Genomic DNA, 23,927 nt, shown 5'->3' with positions numbered 1-23,927 from the left:
GTTAAAGGGCACTCATTGAAACACTCTGAAAATATATTTTTCAACCCTACAGTGTTATTGGAGGATATAAGACTTTTTTACTTTTGTGACGTTTTTCTAAATTTTTAGTTTTCATGTTGAAATTCAAAGTTACCATATATGGTTCAATGCCAACATTCCAAGAAATGTATATATCATCACTTAGCACAACTACTCACCCGTAAAATATGCGAGTTTAATCAACTATCCATGGTTAGTTTTGATGTTTTGACCGCAAATATGGAAGAGGACTGAGCTGCAAGTCCGTCTTTTTTAGTAGCTCCCCAATATGATTACTTGACCGATAAAGTGCTACCATTAGAACCAGCATTAGAACAAACTGAATAAACTGGGGTAAGATGGCCTCCTTAAGAAAAAAAATGTCTATTTCCTTTTAAAACATGTATATTTAATTATCTAAATTTGTTCCTTTAAGCATATAAGAGGTGTGCTTAAGTGGACAGATTCAAAGGGTGATTGAATTATAATGTCCATAATGTCCATGGAGGGTTTCTTACTCCATATCAGAGGGGACGTCCACCCTCAAAAGTCCAAAAGGTTGTTGTTGTTTTTTGTTCAAACTAATAGATAACCCTCCATATGACTCTCATGTTAACAGTCCAAACAGCTTATATATGTGCATTCTTCTAAAACAACACAGTTTTATTTTTGCTCTGTCAAAATATTACATGATCATACCTCAAAACAACTTTTTTTGATTCCCTTAAAGCAGTCAAAGGCTTTCAGTTCTGTTTAATAATGAGCCAAACCAAGACTCTGTTTAGCCTACCTGTAAAACTAATGCTATTCCCATCAGATTCCCATCCGCTGATTTCAGTGCATAATGTTAACATGCTTAAGTGTAAAGATGAACACGGTGAACATTACACCTGCTTTGTTTGTGTGAGCATGCAACCGCTGCGCCTAAGTAACGCCTCACAGAGAGCTGCTTGCATGGCACAACGTTCCCTTCTTTTACTTTCACATAACTCAAACAAGGATTTTATTTTGAGTAAGAGAGGAAGTCTGGTCATCGGAGTATTCAATGGGTACGCTCTGCCTACAGTGGACTGCAGCTTGTTGTCTCACTCACACTCAAAACTTGGGGTCAAACTCAGAGTTGTCGGCACCCTCCGCTGATCATCACCACCTGCTGCATACAAGAGAAAACTCTTGACAGCAGACTAAACCCACTTGCAGTGTTTGGAGCTTTTGCAGGTCTTTAAGTAGAGGAGGAGGGGGAGGAGGAGGGGCGAGGGTTCTTTTTTGGTCTGTCTTGAGAGCTTTGACACAGCAGCCCAGCCAGATTGTTACAGTGGTCAGGCAGTCCTGTGCTCAAAGAGGATCTCTCTCGTTACAAATAGAAGTGACGAGGCCAATCAAATCGCTGGTCATGCCTGAGAACATTATGTCAGTGGCAGACAGTGTGCTGTTTGGACGCTGTGCACTGAGGGGTTGGTGCTGGGATTTGGGAACATACAAAAGGTCTCTTGAATCATCACACTGCTGCCGCTACAGGAAAAGAGATATTTCCCTTTGAGTGAGATTTTTTTTAAGATGCGACCGCTTCTGCAGCTGCTTGTTACCTTCGGAGAGGTTCGGTTGTATAAGCTGCAGCTGATTTCCTCACTGTCTCATTTGGCTTTCTTGTACATCACACCCAATGGGAGTTGATAAACACTTGCAGTTTCTACACAGCTCTGGGAAATAACCCTGTGAAAGAGGAACTATACCCTCTTGTTGTGCTCTCGTTAGAAAAGATCGCCAGAGCACCGCATGAAACACAAGAACGGCACGTTTTTGTGGTGAAAGAATATGTAAAATAATACAGCCAGATGGCCTTCTGAATGCCACATCGCCTTGCTCGAACTGAACACTGGGAACTTTCTAGTGTGGGCTTTTGTGCACAATGCTGAAAGTGTGCATTCATTCTCACAGGAGAGCATCAGCTGCTGCAGGGAAGCAGGTCTAATCCTGCACTGGCGCAGTGCAAGTTGGTTCTTTTCCTTCATAAATGTGGTTAAATTTCACTCCTTTAGCAGCTCATCATGGAGCTAAAGATGAAAAAGCTGAAATGTACACTGATTACTCAGAATGTTATATGCAAAGCAGAATTTTGTTAGCTTCCCTAGTCTGAGACAAACAGATCTTGAAAACTTGTTTGATTGAACGGTTGGGCTCATTGGGTGCACGTGGGGGTCAACGGGGACATGCAAGTGTGTCCTTGCTGCTATAATCAATAACATCAGCTGGTTTGTTTTCTGCCAGGACTTTGCTGCCTCTGACATGTACAGTGTTTAAAGGAGATAAAAACTGCTAAAATTATTTCCTTGTTATGCATTTAATCCCAGATGTCTGGACACGTGTTCAGGGTGCCTGTGAAAACTTGCGCCATCGAATAAATGATTGTCTAATAATGACAAAACCTCCATGTCGCACAGCTTTGCATCTTGACTCTTTCCTGCCCGTAATGGTGTCACTTGTCTTTTGCCGAAGGATAAACCGAAGAAGACATTGCCTGTGGTGTCTGGCTGGATTTCAGTTGGCTGAGACTGCAGAGTTGCTCAGAGGAGGGTTTTGAGGTAAATTGCTAGTCTGCTCAAAGGAAGCCACCATCTTCCAACAAAACGCACAAGCTGTTCTTTTACAAGGATATTACAAAATGGATCATGATCACAAAGCATATCAAATCCTGAGAGCTATTCTTTTGAGTCAACAAGGCAAAATATGGCGCAACTTGACTTTATTGTCATCTTATACATTTTAAATGATACAAAATGGTGCTCTTTAAGACGACAGTACAAATTGTAGTTTAGAGGTTACAAGAACAGGTTTGTGTGGAAAATGAGCGACTAGAACTATTATTAGTCCGACTAGTTATGTTTACACCACTGTCCCTTCTTTGACTGAAATGTAATTAAAAGCATTTGGGAGGCTGAATGGAATCTCAGCAGGCTAAACCAATAATTTGGCAGTTGCAGGCGTTTGAGCTCTCTGCTGGTGCACCGCCTTGTTGGCCAGAGGCCCCAGAGTGTGCAGATTTCTCCAAGAAGGTGACACAATAACATAAAACATATTCAGTATCTTGTTGTGCCCCCCCCCCCCCCTCCTTTTTTTTTTTTTTTTTAGCAAAGTAGACAACTTGTGTTCCTCAAGGCTAGAATGTTCTCCTGTGACTCATGTGCTTCTCTTTATTATTCGGATAATACAGCATGTAACGTGATTTCACAGATTCACCTCATCTGGTTTCTTCATGGCAGAAATTGCACATAAAGGGGAAATTGCTGTAATACCTCAGCAGTGATTTTCCCATCAATTAATACCCTTAGCAAGCAAATTTGCTCATATTTATTGCATGATTTTGTTTTTACATAATAGTAGGGCGGCAACATTTAGCTGGTTAATAACACAGATGATCACAGAAAACAAACTGTTATTGATGTATTATGTAGTTTTTCAGGAAAAGGGGCATCTGTTACATAGGGATATGTTGCTTTTCTTTATTTTATATCACTGCAAATGAAATATGTTCTGCTTTTGGACTGTAGTTGAGGGAAACAAGTAATATGAAGACAAATAAATGGCCTTTTTACTGTTGCAACTCCAATTATTGGTGTCCGGTACATTTTAATGGACACTATGGTTACAGGCCTAGATGCTGGGTGCTGCAGTGCCAATCAAGCTGCACAATAATCCCTCTAAATTGACTTCCGGGTCGTTCCAGCATCTCTGAGAGCTGGCCAAAGCGTCTGCATCATGTCAGTCAGACGTTGCGTTCAGGGTCCTGTGGGGGGCCACACCATCTGCTGCTGGACTCCAAAACTCTAAAGATAGACATTTATGACTGTATGATTTGAAGTCATGCTGCAGAATGAGCGACACCTGCATGATGATGGATAAAACTCCGAACTCTAACGGTGCGTAAAAGCGTGCGCGCCGCTGTGCATTGCCCTTAAAGGTCTCTCTGCAATGCATAACAGCGTGTCCCCGTGTGAGATACATCATCTGAATGCATGGAGGCAACCTGTGGTGAAACTTTCAAGTAAACTCGTGCTGCTGGGTGCATTTGAGGACAGGCAGTGCCCAATGAATGAGCCGCTGCTCTGACGATGCTGCCGAGCGCTGCCGGTCGACACGCCCCCAGCATGGATACAACGAGCAGGAACAGGCGCTCAGGAGACACTCACTATGCTGGAGATTGTTTGAAGCCGCGATGGGAGTTAACGCATCCAAGTTTCTAGAGTTCCTGTTAGCAGCGTCGTTGCACTAAACAAAAGACTTTGGGGTTTCTCTGGTTTTCTCTCGCTCTCTCTCTCTCTCTCTGAGGGGGCTTGTCTGCATTTTTGTCCGAGGCGTTTCTCGCACAGGATGTTGATGATATTGGAAAGCCGGGTAAGATAAAGTCAGTTCTCTCTGATGAGAACGACCTCCTCCTCCTCCTCTTCACCACCACTACACAAAGGGAACCACGGAACGAGTACTTTTTTTTCTTCCTACACGCCATCATTTTTTTTGTTTTTCGAATGTCATTAAGAAGCAGAGGGGGCTGTTTCAAAGACAAAATGGATCACTTTGCAGCAGAGTGCCTTGTTTCAATGTCCAGTCGTGCAATTGTTCACGCTCCTAAAGGGAATAGGGAGATTAAACCAGAAATCCCGTCCTCCTCCAAGAACGGAGAGGAAATTAAGGAGCCCCTGGTGAAGGAGAACTCCTCTCTTTTTGTGGTGGCGCGGATTCTGGCGGATTTTAACCAGCAGACTCCCAGCAGTGGTGCCGAGCAGGCAAAAATAAAGGATGAGAGCATGCCGAACCTCATAGATGATGGAAACTCTGCCACACCTACCACCATCTCCGATCCTTCGCTCAAACAAAGAGGCAAAAGATCGAGAGGTCGGACTGAGCAAGAATCACCTCAGAAAAAGCACAAATGCCACTATTCAGGTTGTGAAAAAGTTTATGGCAAATCCTCCCACCTCAAAGCCCACCTAAGGACACACACAGGTCAGTTTCGTTGGATGCAAATGTTTGGTTGCTGTGAACATGACTTGTTGTATTTCCCTTGCCTGTGTGAGAACGGATGGGATGATTTTTTTTTAAAAAAGGCGAGAATGCTCATGCAAAGTGTGGATTCTCTTACATTCGTAGCGATATTTGCGCACAGGCTGCTTCGCTGCGCTTCGAGCCATCGAGCCGTAAATATTCACGGATCCACCCTAGATGGAAATAATGCTCACAGTCAAACTTTAAATAATTCGATCGGTCCTTTAAGTTGGATAAAACTTTCAGAAATGTCCCTTGCTTAAAAAAAAATTCAGTGTGTTTCGGGTGGGGGTATGGGGGGTGGGGGTAGGGGGGTCGAAAATAGTGCCACTCCCACTGAAGTCTCGGAGCTTTGTCACGGCTTTCCTTTTGCGCCCCCCCCCCCCCCCCCCCCCCCACACACACACACACACACCAAACACACACACACATCACCGCATTGGACAGCGTTCAAACCGAAACTGCAGTGCAAAAAAATTTACACAGATCAGATTTCTTCTGTTGTTATTGATCAAAGTAAACTTTTGGTTTTGTTTCGCGGCAACGTGAGAAACAACAACAACAACAAAAATCCACCAACATGTAATGCGCACATCACAGATGAAGCCAAGTGTGCAGCTCGGAAAGTTTTTGCAAGATCAATCCGGTAAAAGTGCGCGGTGGCTCTGCTCAGAGAAAAAAAGGCTATCAAATGCGCTCCAGATCAGCAGTGAGGCTCTGTTACGCGTGACCTTCCTGAAGGACCATACCTCCATATTTGCGCTTTGCATTCCGCAGGATACAGAAAGAGAGAGAGAGAGAGGGATGGAGAGAGGGGAAAAAAAGATGTAGATCGAGTCAAATTGGGGGGTTGATACGAGCTGTGCAGTCGCCTGTCTGCCTTAAGCCCTTTGTTGTGATGTGCCACACCCCCGCTAGACAGACTGCCAGCTGATCTGGCCAGCAACAGACTCAGCTAGCTGAGCCTCGACCGAGGAGCCTCTGCAGCTCATCTCCCCTCAGCTCTGATCCTTTCCTGCACACACACACACAACCTGACAGAGCAGAAACAAAACAGAGCTTTTCTGGATCGCAGCAGAAAACGCCTAGTGTAAGCCATGAGTCATTACCTAGAAATATGTGCAAGAGAATATTCCAAATATGCGTGTCATGACATAGAGCCCCATTATATTTCCATAATCACCCCCATCACCTGCCCCAAATGTTAAAAGGATAAGTCACTCGTCTTTACAGGGGCAGGTTAGTGTGTCATTTAGCTTTCCTTTGCACTGACCTCTGTCTGGCTTTTTGTCCTTATATCACTACATGTGTTGCACAACACTGACACGCTACATGCCTGTTATATGATGGTTCTTATTGTGGCTGCTGGATAATCATGTGGTTTTGATGTCATGTTTGTCACTCATGTTGCCTTCATGCAGCCTTTTTTTCATCAGCTGCAATATAAAAACAGTGTTTGTCAAGAACAGGCCAAAAGACAGATTTGACTCGTATATGTGCACATAATATCAGGCTCTTTCTAAAGGTAATAAAATGTCAGGGCTTTCTGTACTGTGTGTTCCAGTGCAGTTTTATTACAGTCTATCAGCCTCCTTGTCTCCTTTCGAGCCTTTTCCTTTCTTTTGGGATGCACTCCCCTGTCTGGCGTTGTGATTGGTTTCTGTCCTGTAATTTCTGATAATGAGGACGGTTCCTGCTTGTATGATTGGATAGTTACAGAACATGAGTCATCTCAGTTCAGCTGCCTTGCCTCGGCCAAACTCGCAGCCGCGCTCCACCACTCAGTGTGCTTCCCTTCAGCCGGTGACCATGTGAGTTCAGTGCAGTTTTATTGCTCTGTATTAGCCCTGCCCTTGTCTCTGTGCCTATTAAGCGCTTCCTTTCGCCTGCCTTTCTCTTTGGATACGCTGCATCGTCTGGCTTTGCAATTGGTTTGTGTCCCATAAAGTCTGATAATAATGGCTCCCTCTGCCTATTTGATTGGATAGGCTCAGAATGTGGGTCATCTGAGTTCAGCAGGGCTGCCTTAGCCAACCTTGCAGTGCTTTCATAGAGCCAGACTCTAGCAGTGTGCTTCCCTTCAGCCCCTACTAGCAGAGTCAAGAGAGAATGGATCCCAGCCCAGTCAGTTCCAGCCAAACACCGCTATCTAATTGAGGAGGGAAACACTGCTATAGACACCAAACAAAGAGCCGAGGACAAGATGTCCTCATTTGACTCCAGCGCAGCCCAAAGCCTCAGCATCCCAGCCTTTGCAGTTCTTGTGTGTCTGATTTGCATTTCTTCTGCATAGACGACAGCACACAATAAATCATTAGTTTTTATTGTAAATAAAATTGTTAAGAAATGAGATTTCAGTTTAGGTTATGACATTATTCATTGTAACTACAGTCAGTATTGCACTGGATTTTTGTATCTTTTTCAAATTATTGACACATTGTAAAGGACCAGCTTCATTACATTAAATAACAATCAGCTTTGCCTTATAGACAGTTTTCACTCAAAGCTCTTCTTTTTCAGAATTCTTCTCGTGAGTTTTTGGCTGTCACTCCAATAGCTCTGAAAATATGTTATTTGGTACACAATGTCCTGAACATCATTCACATATCTTATTGCAAGGTTTTCATTAACAGTGGCACAAAAACTGTCCACAGCAAGACCTGGGGATTATAAATAAGTAAATATAAGAGACTCTCTTATATGCACATCAAAGTTCCTGGTTAAGGGTCCCTTCAGTGGATCTAAAGAGGTTTCTTCTCCGTTTCTGTCTAACAGAAGCATCAGAATGTAGCAGCCACAGAACTCCACACTGAATTTAAATTGGTCATTACACTGCACTGAGTTTGATAGTGAGCAATCCACAGCAGTTTAGGGGGCTAGGGTTAGCAGACTGCTTTTGTCTGATCTTCTGGTGTTGGAGGTGGGGCTTTTCTAAAAAATACTTGTTCTGCAGTATGTATGCAGTCAAATAACACTTATATACAGATAAACTGAGTTTTAAATGGGACACTTTAAGGACATGAATCTGCTTGAGATTCTTTCCTATGGCTTTTTCATTCATTCAGTTTTGAATACCTGTCTTTGGAAACCTAATGAATAAGACCCACTTTTCCAAGAGGTGTTTTGTGGTCATGAAGCACACGGTGTTCTCTGTGAGGCCTCATTACTCTGCTGTGGTTGTGTCATGCAGACCGTCATCTCCAGAGGAGAGATAGCCCCTGACTCCACATCAGAACAAATAGCTTGAACCCTCTGTGCCCCCCTCAGCCGGGTCTTACAAAAGGCCATCTTGTCAGTGTACAATACCTTTTTGAATACTATTGGAATTACCAGAAGGAACAGGGTCAATATTCCTCAAAGACAAAGAGCCTAATAACATATTTTACAGTTGGGTTGATGTTTTGTCTGAACCGCTTTTGTGTTCTGCTGGGGTACATCTCATACTGTGGGATGACTGTAAAGCCCTTTACTGTCTGTCTTAAAAAAATAAGTAGCACCACCTGGCAGTACAGTTCTGCTGCTATGTAGACCCAGTTATTCATGCATGCTATCTTTTTTGATCAAATAACTGTGGTTAATGACACTTTTTTTAAAACATAAAATTATCCCAAATTCCACATGGAAAAAGTAGCAGGAGTCTCTGATTATATATGCTGCATCTCTGCCAGTGGTTTTATATTTGGCTGCACGGCTACACAGAGTGCACAGTGTTCCTGTGTGGCTGGTGGCAGTGATGAGGTAGCAGGGTGGAGATGGGGTTTTCCTGCTCTTGCTCGGGCCTAACCTTGGTGCAACAAATGGGTAAAAACTCCACTGGGGTAGAAGAGGTCAGTCTGTATACCTACCACACAGCAGGGTTTTCGCTATTGCTCCCAGATGAGTAATATTTCTAATGGCGAATAATAAAAAAGATGATGCCTCAATTAGGAGAACAGTTTCCACTCTGGTGGCATTACAAGCTATGTGTTTTTCATGCTAGCAGAGTGTCCATTTTCAATGTAGGTCCATGCAGAACTATCTTAACAACCATGGGATGGATTGTCATTTTACACAAACTCATGGTTCCCAGAAGGTGAGTCCCCGATTCTTGGGACATCCCCTGGTGTTTCCTGTGCCAGCACCAGCAGGTGGACATTTGTGGTTTTCAGTAAACAGCGTTGAGGATCCTCTTTTAATTTTGCACCAATATCAGGTTAAAATTTGCATTTTTCAGTGCTTGATCATGTTTACTGCTATCTGTTTAGTAGCAACTAGCAAGCTAGGCTGCCAACATGGTGAGATAGTTACCACTTTACATGCTTGACATCAGCATGCTAGCTTTGTCATTGTTAGCATGTTAGCAGAAATCAATTTACGTAGCTCCAAGTACCACTGCATGACTGCATATTTCTTGTCATGTTGTAAATTTACGATGCACACATTCTAGCTCTTCCTGCTCTTTCTTTATGCTGTAAGATAAGGAGACTTCCTAAACCATCTTTAATGAGTAAAATCTGGTTGGCCAGTGAAGGTCATATGTTGCTGTGCGGTATGTGTCCAATGGAAACAAGGTATTAGTAAAATCTACTTGATCCTTGGGATGTAAATAAAGCCAAAGTGGAGCCACCATCTTGCCTGTTAATCCTTTGGTGCCAAGTTACTGCTCCATGGAAGACATCTCCAAGGCATGTGCTGGTACACATGCCATCCATATGTTATCTTTCTCGTGCACACGTAAAGCTGATAGCAGGATAGCTCCCCACTAATGTTGGGATGTAAACCTGATTTTACTGTGATTAAGCAGCCAAGCATGCATAGTGGATAGTCATAATACTGAAAGGCCCCTGTCAGGCAGTTCCCTGGCTGTGCTGCTTTCACGGGCCCACAGGGCTCATGTATTCTTTAGTTAGCTCTGGAGTAGCTCTATAAAAGCCGCTCTGTCTATTCCCCCACCGGCCCCTCCCACCCTTTTCCACCCTGCAAAGCAAAATAGGTGCTGAAGTGTGTTGTGTTGCGAGGCCGAGCCCCGGCCATGTCTTGTGGTGGGGTGTTGATTACCAGCAGCAGGAAGAGAGGGATACAGACCTGTGGAACACTGGGCCTTTTTTTTTCTTTTCACCTTCACTGTTCAAAAACCGCCAACTGCATCTCACATGTGAGGGAGGTACCTACAGTACAAAGACAGAATGTACAGTACGGTGGGGTGGGGGTGGGGTTAGATATCAGGATATTCACTGTCAATGCCCTCCATTGATGTAGGTCATTTATTCAGCTGCATCTGCAGCTAATCTGATTAACTTTTGAAGGGCTGTGACCTCAGCAGCAGAACCCACTCCTGTCAGCCCGGCACTCACAGGGTCCCAACTGAGAGTCAGATTCTGACTGTGTCCACTGTTTTGTGTTTAGCACAGCTTGAGTAAGAGAGGAAAGGTTCAAATTGCTATGGAGCTATCATCAGAGGCAGTGTTTTGTCTCTAGCTGCACTGTTTATGTTCACTATGGTATGTAAGGTGTCTTCCCTTTCTCTGTGTGATAAATCAGAGGCAGACCACAATGCACTGGGGTGTGGCTCTCGGGACAAAATGAAAAGTATTTTGTGGAGTCTTGGGAGAAGGAGGGCCTGATCATTTTCTCTGTAAGGCATGACAATATTTCTCTCCCACTTGAATCCAGACTATCTGACATTACACTGGGACAGCTGGCTCTATCTTCAGCCTGTATCTCCTCTTATCGCAGTGTGTTGAGGCCTCTCAGGATCTAGCAGGGTTAAGGCCTTTTGTCTGATGCTTGGTACGGATGTCTATCTCATATGAGCTGTACTCTATAAGCGGAATGAGCTGACACTGTGCTGTGAGAGAGTCACGGATGATGGGCCATCCCTGCTCCCACCTGCTCCTGTGGACCAACTGTAAACACCCTTTAATGACCGCAAATGTTTGCATGTCATCAGTTAACCAGGGTTTAAAAGATAAGTAGACCGCCTGAAACACATCAGGACTGGAGGCTGTTTCAGCATGCACTCAAGGCGGAAAGAGAGTGCCCATTCTAACTAAGTGAGGCAAATGTGATGAGCTGGTCAATACCGGCAAGCTATTCCTGCCTTTCCCTTAAACAGTTAAGGGGGATGAAGTAATGTATGGCTAAGTGTGTGCAGGAGTCAGATAGTCACACTCGACCCTACTGCATGTCTGCGCGTGAATGTCAATAGCCCTGCGCAGTGTAGTCTGAGTGAGTTATGGGGAGTACACGCAGCCTGTCTGATTGAAATGCATTACAGGAGTGCCTCTCCTGCTGGGAGCGAGGCTGCCGCTATTGTTCATGACCTGACAGCTATAGGCCCACAAGGGGAGCAGGCTATTCAACCACAAGCAAGGTCCCTCTCAATAAAGACAAAAGATGATCATGCATTAAATACTGTCTGTTTTCTGAGCTTTCTCATGGCAAGCTTGCGCCGATTCTCATTGCGAGTACCTGACCCACCCAAGGGTTCTTTGTTGCTCCGGCCAAGACGACGTCTTCTTGTTTGCAACAAACTCAGAATGAAGCTTCTGAGAAAACATCCTTTCAGTTTGCAGATTTTCTTGGTATTTTTTCTTCTCTCCCACTGAGTTAATTCTTCAGCCACATAAACAGTTGTTCTGATCTCAGATATGTTTCAAATCAGGCGGCGTCTCTCTGCAGACCGCAAAACTTTGTAGGCCTTTGTTGTTATTTTTGTAGGAGCGAAGGCTGCATATACTTCTTGGTGAACAAAGACAGGGGGAGCTGCAGAAGCCTTAATGTATATTTATTGTTCTGCACACATGCTAACGTTTCTGCCATCTTGGCACGTGATGGTGCGGGTGGAGGAAGAGGCCGAGTATGGTTGGGTTAACCCTGTCTGCTCCAGTGGTTTATGCTGATGAGGGACTCCACAGTCATTTTAGTATTACCCAAAATCCCATGAATGATTGTCTGCTGGCAGTGGAGCTGGCTCCTGGTTGGTTACAGGTCATAGTCTGTTGTAAACATGCAACCAAATTATAGGATTGTGCTGAGCCCTACCATTGGAGTTAGTGGTGTCCCTCTCATTTCATGTTGCCAAGCTGGCTGTGCCACTAAGCCAGCACTGAAGTGAGGTAGCTCCAAGTCTAATGAGCTGTGATCGAGAGTCTGCGTCCAATTTTACTTTCTCTTCTCCAGTTGTTGGCTTCTAAAAGTCCACACAGGTTAAAAGTGCACCTTGTTTTTGTTCTGAGCTCTGCATAGCGTATTTCCTGCTCTGGTTCTCACTGTGCAGGCGGAGTGAAGTTAAGTTCAAGGTGATCTCTGATGTATCCGCAAAAACTGTATTTTTCCCTTCTCGCCCTGCAGAGATATTTACTCTAGCTCTCTCATGGCAGGCTCACATGGAGGTTTCAGGTGTACACTGAGTTTTGCCCGTGCCTGAGGACACACAAGGAATGTTATCTACTCTTGGTTGAAATGCTGGTAGCTGCTGTTGGAGAAGGTGATTGAGTTGACTTCTTGCGCTGCCGCTCACGTCAAAAAGAGATTTGATCTCGCCTTTGCAGACAGCATCCCTGACACCAGGGAGACGGATTCCATTTCTTTTAACCATTTCTGCAGAGCATGAAAGGGCAACATTTCTCAGATATGAATGAGAGGAGGATGAAGGGAGAGGAGCAGAGATGAGCTGTTTATTTACTGACCCAGTGGACTCGAAGAGAACAGTTATATAACAAGAGTACCTGTGACATAATCACATTGCCTTGGAGGGGGGACACTAGTGCTTAGTAGAGGTACAGTTTGCGTGCGTGATGTAACTCACTTTATGGGTAACTGGGTCACTGTGTTCGTTAAGGAAAAGCTTCCCTCATTACCCCCCACCCTTTGCCCTCGCCCTCTGCAACTGACACATTCTGAGAAAGACAAACCACACCCTGGACGTGGCACAACGCCAGAGGTGGGATAAGCAATCGGTGGAGCTTGGCGTCACGGACAATACTGGAACTAGGTGGGAAGGAAAGCCACGTAGCTCGTCACATTCTTCTCCCAGCACAGATGCTGAGTAATAGCTGCAGTCTATTGAAATATGGTGGAGTGAAAGGGTAATGGCCCCGATCATCATTTCCAGTCAGGATCAAAGCTTTTGTTCCCTAAACCTCCACATTGTTGCAGGATAAATCTTTACCGCCTTCATGGAAATCCCAAATCTCATGTTATGAAACAAACACAACAATTAATCGGGACATTGCATGCTTTTTCTTTTTTGCAAGTGCATCGTGCAAAGCTGACATTAAGGCAGCAGGATTTTTTTATAAATATTCATGCTGTTGGCTTAAATGCCAAAAGCTGTTCAGAGTGAGGTCAAATCCAACAACATGTCTTTTAATTCTGCTTTTTCTAAGAAGTCTCGGAGCTCCAAATAATGTCACCCGTCTCAGTGAGTTGCTGTTGGATACCTGATGCTTCCACTATGACTGCGTTACTGTATCCAGGCAGTTAGACTGGATATCTCAGCCTAGCTCTGCTCTCTTGTGTCTGGTTAAATATTAATGTTGTTGGATCCGTTACGCTGGTTATTGAGCCATAAGCAGCCTGCACAGCTTAGCTCTACTTTTAAGCCAATAACTCATTTTGCAGTGCCAGGTGGCAGCACGGGTCCCTTCTCTTGCTAATATGGTATGAAATCAATCTATTGTAAGTCACTTCAATCAGAGGAGTAATTTAACATTTACACTGCTTCCCTTTTCCTCTTGGAGCTTACGCTTCAAGGAAGCTTTGTAGGCCGGGTCAAACAACCACAGCCACCTCAGCAGATGGATGTGTTTCATTATATGGTCGCTCACAAGAGTGAAAACAGAGCAGACAGTGTGTGTGAAAGGCAGCAGGGCAGTGTGCATATGCAAATGTATATATGTCAGTTACAGTGTCTAAATACACTGAACCCTGCAGGAGCCCACAGGAACTGTAGTGGGCAGGGCTGACTGAGTTTGTCTGGAGTTGAGGTGAGGCGTCAGAGGCAGGAACACAGACCGGACTGTCTAGACTTGCTCTGTTTGTCTGCATGTTTTGTAACCATGCAGTATGGGGGGGAGGGATCGAGACCAGCAGTGCACGGAGTTCTTGTTTTTGAGACTCTCTGGCATCAGGTAGCATATGAGCGTTTGATGCTGAACAGCACTGTTTCCATTGTGGCCCAAAGGGAAACCACAGAACAAAGAAAGCATTTGGCAGGCCTGTTCCTATGTGCCACCTATAAACATTCACGCATCTCACCATCTCTTCCCTTTCATACCTCAAATCCCTGGCAAGGGTGTGCACATGATGATTTATTATTTGCAGAAAAGAAGCTAAACATTAGAAGATTACGTCCCGCCCTTTGCTGTACTTCTGTAGGGCCATGCTGGTAAAATTAGACTGCCTGATGTTGCTATTGTTAGGCAGAAACTCACTGAAATGGAACTAAATGGAATACAGTGTTACACATGCTGGCCAGTAGATGCAGAACGCTGCATTTAGGTTTAATGCACTGTTTCCACATCAGAATGGAAGGAAAAACACAAGCTATATGGCGATATTTAGTACCATCTGGCTTTCAGTAGATTTGTGTCAAAGCCCACTTTTATTGCCTGATGGAAGAGGGAGGGTGTAATTTCCCATGTGCCGAGTCACAGATAGTTGCATGTTGGAAAATGGGCTGGCGTAACCATTGTGAGGCGTGATTAGCATCTGGAGCTTAGATAATTAAACTGTGTCTGTGACTCCAGTGCTGTGCCAATTTTGAGGTGATTTACCACAAGTCCCACTGCTGAAGCTTTTTTCTTTTTTTTTGTCCCATGTTTCTCAATATTTTGAAGATGTCGATGGCTTTTAATATCTTTACCCTTACTGATTTATCACGAACATAGGAAAACACATTGTGATCACTGGTTCTAAATGAGTCACTACTCTCATTGTGGTGAGCGTTTATTACGTGGCGATCACCAGTTTTGTCATCAAAGTTTAGAAATATGTGCCCATCAGGATCAAAGTAGGTTGATTCTCACGAATACCGTTAGTACTTCTGAAGTGGTTTAGTGTATACAAGTAATGAAATGTGAAGGAGTACTAAAAATTTAAACCTTTAGTTTGGCTTTCGCATGGCTCATTTGCCACAAATCACATATATTTTTCATTCTTGCCCACCATTCTCACTACAATAGTTTGACAAAGTACTTTTTGGAATCGGAATTGAATCGTGATTCTGTTGTTCAAACCTCCGAGGCATCCATTGACTCCCATTTATTTCACTACAGTTTCAAAATCGGCTTGTGGAGACTTCAAACAGGCTTTAGATTGAAAATCCATGCTAATGCAATTGTCCACTTTTCTTTTTGCCAAAGTTGCTGTTGCATTTTAATGCCACTGGAAATCACAAATGGATTTGAAATGTCTGCACTTCAGAACAGCAGAACAATCAGACAGCTTTGTTGAAACTAAAAGCAAACATGATATTCACTGTGAGAACTCCGACTTAGGACCTGCCTCCTGAACCAAACTGAGCTACTGCAGCTGATCGTATCTGAGTAGAATTGATCTTTCTCGCTCTCTTTCATAAGGGGTTGATTGAACACAAGTGTGTCAGTACATGCACACACATACATAAGCATTGACAAAGCACACACAGTACACCCTCACTGTAATATCTTAGTTGTGAACTTTGTTTTTGAGAATGTGGTTTCTCATTTCCTTGTTTCTTTGGAATCATAGCTTTTCTGTTTGCTTGTAGTTCATACTAAAATGAGTTGCTTCTGTAATCCGAGAATTTCTTAGTCTCACTTGCACAATTTTGCTTTTGTTGTTGAGTTTCTGCTACTTTTAGTTGCGCAAATAACTTTAAAAGTCAGTCCTACCTCACAGCTACCTCACCAACTTTCCTGTTCAGTTCAATTTCATTCACATAGGGCGAACTCATAATGTATGGCACATTACATAGTAAGGTGAGACCTTGCAAAATGATATTATAGAGAGTCACCCAACAAAGCAAAATATTCCTTTGTCGACAGTATGAAGCAAAAGCGTTAAAAAAAAGAAACTTCTAGCAGAACCAGTCTCAGGCAGGTCTGTCATCTGCTTCGACTGGTTAGGGTGAGGGAAGATAGCAGATAGAAATCACATGAGAGAACAATAAATACCAGATAGGTTGGTGCGGCCAGTAACCACAGGTAGAAACATGTAGCTTTGGAGGCAAACATACAAGCATATTGAAATCAATGAGAAACAACAGCTACTTGAACTGTGAAATGATAAGCTATAAAAACAAAACAAAACATGCAGAATCAGGGATGTTGCTCCAAATGACTTTCAGCTGCCTTCTTGTGTGACAATGCACTGATATCTCCCGTGTGTGTGTGCTTTTCAGGAGAACGACCTTTCCCATGTACCTGGCCTGACTGCAGTAAGAAGTTCGCCCGCTCCGACGAGCTCGCCCGCCACTATCGCACCCACACGGGGGAGAAGAAGTTCGGCTGCCCTCTCTGCGACAAGCGCTTCATGCGCAGCGACCACCTGATGAAGCACGCCCGGCGCCACTCAGATTTCCAGCCCGGCATGCTGAAGAGACCCCACAGCGGCAGCACCACACGTCCCAGCTCCCTCAGCGACTACAGCCGCTCGGATGCCTCCAGCCCCACCCTCAGCCCCGCCCTCAGCCCCGCCAACTCGCCTTAAACTGAAACCCAGTCGCACTTTTCTGCCTCCAGACTGCGAGGCCTGTGTTTTCATCGTAACACTTTTGTTGCACAGTTGTCAGCAACCTCCCCTTTGCTATTCCTGCGCTTGCTGTGGTGTACCATACTGTACATAACTGCTTATTGTAGTGCAATTACTTGTGTGATCTTAAAAGAAGGTAATGCCTTTCCCAGATGGCAATATCTACATTCTGTACCACACGTCTGTATTTTTTTAGCTTCTGATCATGGCTAGTTGTTCAATGTATGTTCACAGTCAGCTAAACAAGGTTTAGAAGAGAAAAAACAGACACCCTGACAAGTCTTATCAAAATGTTTTGGGTTTTATTTTTTGGCTTTTTGCTTATTTTTTTTCCGAACGGGTTAGGAGAAAGGGGTACACACACACACACCTCAGGATCGAAGACAATTGCTATTTCTGTAATACCACAGTACTTAACAGTACTCACATAGACTGCACAATATACTCATCACTTTACTCTGAAATTCAACAGGGGTTGAATTTTACGCCCTGCTCAGGGATGGCCTTGTTAGCTTGAAAGAATGAAGACGGTGAAGAGAGACATACAGTACATATATAGCAGCCTTACACTCAACACAATTTGCACTCTTTGTTTTTCTTTTTTCGTTGGCTTTCACTTTCGAGGAAACAAGCCCTACAGTCTTCTGGTCAATCACACACACGCAAAACTCAACTTCTGTTCTCTGTTATGTTCAGTGGATTCATATGTATCGTGATTGCTGTGTACAAAGTAAGAAAACAATCAGCAGACCCCCATCTCGGAAAACGAAATCCATCTGCTCCTCCGCTGCGATGTTAATATTACATTACACTGGGATAAATGTGTACTGCATTGAATAGTTGTGTGCAGTGCAAACCGTGTGAATGTGCACTGTGGGAGGATTGGGAATTTATTGGGTTAACAGTTTTTGTAATTATAAAGTTGGAGAAACTTTGAAAACCTTTAAATAGAGACAGTTAAGTTTCAAAGCAGCTGTTCTTGCTTTAAAAAAATCTGTCTCATCAGCCCGTATTTCACGCAAAACGGACAAAAACGGACAAAACAAGGTTCATCCATCTCTCAAGCACATAGGAAAAAGTACCAAAGACAAAAGTGAATGAAAGCTTTTTATTCGGTCCTGTAAGCTGCCCTTCACTGAGGCCTGCTGGTTGGCAGTATCACAGGTAGAGCCAGACTCCCGCTCACTTCCCTCCTCCTGGCTCTGCCTTTTGTGGCTTCCCTGGAGGAAACAGCTGCACCCAAAAGAAGCTATTCACAGCCTGCAGGAGGAGTGCTAACATGCCATTTCCCATGGAGTCTTTCCTCATCTGGCTCTACCTGTCCTGTCAGGGAGCGGTGAAGCTCCAAGGCCTGCCGAACAGCATGAGGTTGCCTAACTTGTAGGGGGGGTCAGATGTAGGCCAGAGTGTTAGGCAGAGCCAGGCCGGGCCACAACAACGTGGAGCACAGAGCAAAACAAAGCAGCTATCTGCAATAAACAGGCAAGAGAGGGCAGGTCCTGATAAAAGTGGAGAGGTTTATCATGAGCTAAACAGCACAAAGGAGGAGACACCCAGTCGCAGACACCCTCCATTTCCTCCCCCTTCCCCGACTCCCCTCCTCCCTCCAACGGTAGAAACAGCCGGCAGAAAAAGAAAAAAAAATGGCTGTAATTAGTGGGTTGATCCAAACTGTAGGATAACAGTAGAAAGAGAAGTGTACGAGCAACAGCAGCATCTAGACGACGCTAGCAGTGTGGGTGGGATGTACCCGACTCCATCCTAAGCACAGACAGAAATCCTTTGCTACTTGCTGGAGAGTCAGATTTCACAATGCCAAGGAAAAAAAGAAACTTTGCTCCACATTAATAAACCCGAGCTTTCAAACAGCTGCTTTCAAACTTCTTTCTCTCAATGAGGGGGCTTTTGAACTGTTGTAAAAACATGCGAACCAAAACGAACATATCAGCAAAGTGCAGTGCTCACCAGCCTCACGTCGTCCTGCCTGTGAAGCTCAGATGTCCCGTGAGAAAGCTGACTTGTGTTTCTAGACAGACATGCCTCAATAAGTCAGGCAAAAGGCACAGTAAACCTTCCATGGAAACGGGCACCACTATCAAAACTGCTGCAGCCCCGCCAGTCTGTGTTATGCCTACATTTTCCTTTTAATGCTTCAGCACCGCATTTTGGAAATGGTGTCATCCATGTAGTTCGGCCCTGTCAGACCCCTCCGGACTGTTGTCGTCCTGATTTGCATGCGCTAGCTTCATCCTAGCAACAGCTCCAGCAGCTCTCGTCCTGCGGTCCCGTGCTTGACACTATGTGCATGTTAACTTCGCCCTGAAAGCGTAGATGGTTTTTGAGGCGGTCTGGCAGGTGTAAGTTCATGAATGGCTGGCCTTGTCCCCCGTTCTCCACAGCAGCCATCTCCCTTTAAAGTTGTGATGAATCAGCTCTGTCACATTCTCCAGAAAGAAAACATCCCTTATTTAGATTGAATGCAGTAGTTTCCTCAAAACACCACATGTTAAAAAAAAGACATGAAAAAGGAAAAAAAAAAAAAAACAATCCTTTGTAAGATGTTAAAATAGTTTCCAGGCTGCAAGATGACACTTTGAATGCCACTGATCAGCAACTCTCAGTGACAGAAGAGCTGAGAGGGTTTTACATTTACCATTTCTTAAGAAAAAAGTAATTCTTCAATTTGCTGTTGAACAGCTTTTTTTTTTTTTTTCTATCCATGACATTTTTTGTTATACTCAAGTTTTTGACCTGGTTTGTAGTGTAACTTTCACTTGCAAAAAACGAAGAAAAAAAAACAAGTTTCTGAGTAGCTCGCCCTCAAGCAAGTTTCATTAATCAGTTCTTGATCCATAATCTGCACATTTTCCTCAGGGTCAACATCTGCCAAGCAGATATGGGACAGTTTGTGTATTTTGTTATAACATCAGTTGCCGCACAGATATGTGTCTGCCAGCCTCCCCGGTGTTCCTGGGTGCTTAGTGTTCACTGCTGGTCAGTGTCCAACCACACTGGAAACACAGGAACGCCTCAGTACGGGCCCAGCTCCTGCCTATTGTGTCTTCATAACATCTCACAGTCCTCCTATCAACCACACTGGAGCTGTTTTCAGTGAAATGCCCCTTTAAACACCATTGACCCTTAATGTCAGTGGACTTACAGAAGGCAAAAGGAAGCTCCTACCATCTAAAAATGAAGCGACTGTGTAAGCATCCCCAGTCTATCCATCCATCCAGACTGCACCAGTGACATGTAGGCGTCCACAGGCAGAGCGTCTCAAAACTTTTATTCTCACTGTACCAAATGTACTTGAATAATTCAACACAAAAGGCCATTGAACACAGTTTTGTACATGTCCATTTTTACTGTACTTGCTTTTGTTGTCAAATAACTATGAACCTCTCTGAAGAAAGGTGTACAGTCTGCTTTTTTGTTTGGTTTATTTTATGCTTTTTTTTCCTGGATTTTCCATTGTCTTCAGGTCATTTCAGCAGTTCTTTTGAATTTGAAAGCGTTGTTTTGGTTGAAACCAGAATTTTAGCTCCTTTGATGGGGTTCACTCCTTTAATCAGGAACACTTAATACTCTGTTGATGTCAGGATGCAGGCTAGTCCAGTTAGCCTGTTATCCAAAAACTCCTCTAAGTCAGAAGGTGAAAGGATGGTTTGGGGGTGGGCGGTGATAAGAATGGAAACTTCCTGACCTCTATGTACGTCGATTTCAGATTACGTGACTAATTTTCTTTATTATTTAGATTCTTTTCAAGGTTTTCCATAAGAATAGAGACCACAGCATTGTGAGTTAGCAATGTAGTCATAATTTTTATTACTGCTTTTCTTTTTGTCTCATGAAATGTTTAAGGTTGTATATTTTTCAGAAATCATACCTCTTGAAATATTTGGCTTTTGTCGTACCTTCATATCTTTTCGAAACATCCATCATGTAGCTTACGTTTGCTTGATGAGTAGCACAAATTTTTGGTGGTTTTATTTGTCCCTACTTGAATGAGGAAGTTAAGAAAGAGAGACTGTTTTCTGTAAAAGACATAACCTAATCAAAACACTGGGCTACGTTTTATATAATCATCCCATATTGCCAGATCCTGCACGTCCTTGTAGATTAAAAAAAAAAGAGAGAAATATTTCCAAGAAATATAAAAACCTTATTTTGTTATTCTGTTACAAAAATACAACAGACATCCTTCCGCTGCTGAGCTCCCCATTGTCTCGGTTTAAACATTTTCTGTGTGAGGGAGGATGTAAATTACTATGAATCTTCATTTCAGCATTTTTTTTTTCATCCAGTTTTATGACGATAATTCCAGTATGATTACAGATTTCGATAAAAAGAGAAAAAGCAAAAATGGAAATTGCAAGGTTCCTGCAAGATACTAACAGTGTACAAGTTAATATTTTCTTCTAATTGTACAAAAAATATATATAAAAGTGAATTAATTGTTGCCTAGTATGTAAACGACTAACAGTTTTATTTAAGAAGTTCATATTAATGACATCAATGTATCACTGATCAGACTGTCTCAATGGAAATCTCCATCACTGATTTCAACGTACACGCATGATCGATGCAGTTGTGTGCCAAATCTATAATGGTAACTTCACATAGTGGATACAGATGTTGAGGGTAACAGACTTAGCTACTATCAGACATTAAACGAACTTGTACAGTTTTATAAAGTGTGACATGTCTTTATGTTGTGTACAGGATTTTAATGAAGCAACTCCGCGTATTTGATATGCGAGTGTTCTAAGTTAAGTACTTCTTTTCTGCTTTATGTAAACATTTTTTGATTGTGTAGCTTTGTTGTTTTTTTTTTCATTTGGTTCTTATTTAATTTTTTTCTCTCTTCTGTTTTTTGCTGTTCGATGCTCAATACAAGCAGTGTATAATGGCTTATTGCAGGTATTTTTTTTTGACATAAACGGTCTTATTGAGAATAGAAGCCCAACCATTCCAAAGGATTGAAAATTGCATTTGCTATAAATGTGCTGCTTCCATCGACCCAATGCGTTTTTGTAAGTTATGAATAGAAGTCTGTCTTGACTGTGAGGTTTTTACACGTTGTGAGTTGTGCACAAGGTACGTTTCTCATTGTCACAGATTCTTGAGGCTCTTTGTGTAGGCGAAACCCGATTTGAACGGATACCTGCTGACATTCAAAAGTTAAAGACGTACAGAGCGTGTCTTCCCTCATGACAAAAGGCCCGAGGCTTTTTAAGGTAGGGGTCAGCCATAAAAGTATACAGTGGTTTCTTGATTGTCGTTACCAAAGGCTTTGAAGGGAAAGATGAATGTTGCAGTAATTTTGAATCCAACAAAATTTGTACTGCTGGGTTCAATTTTATATGCTGTTGATCAATGGATGTTGTGCTTGATATGGACCTTTTTCTACATCTCCAGTAAGAAACTTTATTGCTTTTACTTTTTAAAAATGACTTGAATGAACAACAAAAAAAAAAGTTTAATCGTAGAAACTGCAAACAAATTGCGAAAGAGTAAAACAGACTGAAAAGAGACTGGGTGTTAAGAAAACTCAGTGTGGCAAAGCAGCAGACCAAATCTGTTGGTACCCTTCACCGACTGTGTGGCCTTGCTCCACTGCCTGAACGGACACTGTGTTGCATTTGCCCCCCACCGCAGAAAGATAACTCTAGCATTGGTTATGTTTGCCCTTAAAGGATTAGTGTGTTCCAGGTTATGCAGCGTACAGTGCTGTCAGTGACCTCACTCTGATGACAAAGAGAGAGCCTCTCACCTGCCTTTTGGTTCTGTTACCTGTACCTGTTTGTCTTCAATGTACCTCCTCAGTGTAATGTTGCTCTCTTGATACCTCCGTGTTTTTCCTCTGCCCCTCACCATCAGTTGCCTGTTGTAGTGACTCCATGGTGCTGCTTCCCCTCTTAGCACCAGTATAATCTATTCTGTAAATAACTCTCGACTCAGCTATGGCCAGTACATTCTCCAATGACCTCACTCTTAACTTTCAGGTGTCATTTTGTTTCTCCTCTCAGCAAACCAAAATCACTACATTCAAGTATTACAGTTGTACAGTTTCTTGGATTCTACACACATTTAATGTGCTGGTCTTAGCTGCTCTGCTGTACCTTTCTATGGCATTATTTTTTACATGTTAGACAATATATTGTGACCATGTCCTATGCAAATATGAAAAATAACAGATTGTTGAATAATGTATGTTGTCATAACTTGTATGCATGAAATAGTGAAGTTTACATTTGGAAATAAATTCATAAAATAAGCAGCCACGATTTGTTCTTGGCATACTTTGCTTTTTTGCTGTGTTGATCTGCAGTGACAACAGTTAAAGACAATAAACACATTAATGGGAAATGCTAAAAAAAAAAAAAAAAGGAATTGAGCGAATAAAGGACTGCATAGCTGGACATTTTAGGGAATATTTTCATTTCTGCAAATCTTTGCATAACTTGGGAAGACTGATAATCACTTTCATTCGGAGGCTACATGCTAAATAGTTTGTAAAACTACTGCCAGCAGAAAGTTAGCTTAGCTTAAAAGCTTTGCCCCAATTTAGGGGGGGTTTCTCTTAAAGGCCCACAAAGCTAAATTTTTGAGGTTTGCATTAGTAAATTAGACAGTCTCACCTACAAAAGATGCCCTATTTGCATCACCAGCTGTTCCTGTCCTTACCCTTAGGTTCTGACGAGCTACTGGACTAGCAAAGTTGACAGGCAGACTTGAACAGGAGCCAAGACTTTAGTCACATTGACAAGATAAAAACATTTTGCATTTTTTGTTTTATATTACTGGAGGAAATGGAGACTACCCACTACTTGCATTTAAATGTATTGTTTGATGACCAAAGTTGTGTAAGAGTTCGGAATATTCTCAAAAATCCCACCAGGGTGCAGATGCCTTCAAAACAGTGGGGCACTATAGAAGGGGTTTCCCCCCTCTATAAATCTGCTTGGAATCTTCCAATTCCTGTTTGTCAAAGTGGCCTTCTACCTGGACAGGTTTTGTTGGAGCTCATGCAACAAACGTTTTTGGTAACTGCACTTTAATATGGATGGATGACACTGAATTAGAGTCTGTTTTAATGAGACTGAGTTCAGATGTGTAGCTCTGTCATTAAATAGGAAACGATTTCTCAGAAT

At 43.0% G+C, this 23,927-nt stretch overlaps 1 protein-coding gene across 1 annotated transcript; it reads left to right on the top strand.

The window, feature by feature from the left end:
• The first annotated feature begins 4,127 nt into the window (after positions 1-4,127).
• Positions 4,128-23,057, top strand: klf13 (Kruppel-like factor 13). Its single transcript, XM_022190631.2, has 2 exons — positions 4,128-5,019; positions 16,424-23,057. The coding sequence occupies exons 1-2, from the start codon at positions 4,542-4,544 to the stop codon at positions 16,729-16,731; spliced, it is 786 nt and encodes a 261-aa protein (XP_022046323.2). The 5' UTR covers positions 4,128-4,541; the 3' UTR covers positions 16,732-23,057.
• Positions 23,058-23,927: the final 870 nt, after the last annotated feature.

The sequence above is a fragment of the Acanthochromis polyacanthus genome, chromosome 8 (genome assembly GCF_021347895.1).
Source record: "Acanthochromis polyacanthus isolate Apoly-LR-REF ecotype Palm Island chromosome 8, KAUST_Apoly_ChrSc, whole genome shotgun sequence".
NCBI lineage: Eukaryota > Metazoa > Chordata > Actinopteri > Pomacentridae > Acanthochromis > Acanthochromis polyacanthus.
Note: the sequence above shows the minus strand (reverse complement) of the source record. Positions and strands in the feature narration are given on the sequence as shown.

Bases quoted from the DNA above. Each gene is read 5' to 3' on its own strand.
- klf13 (XM_022190631.2), top strand. From the start codon at position 4,542: ATGTCATTAAGAAGCAGAGGGGGCTGTTTCAAAGACAAAATGGATCAC. The intron at 5,020-16,423 runs GTCAGTTTCGTT...TGTGCTTTTCAG, and splicing joins CCACCTAAGGACACACACAG to GAGAACGACCTTTCCCATGT.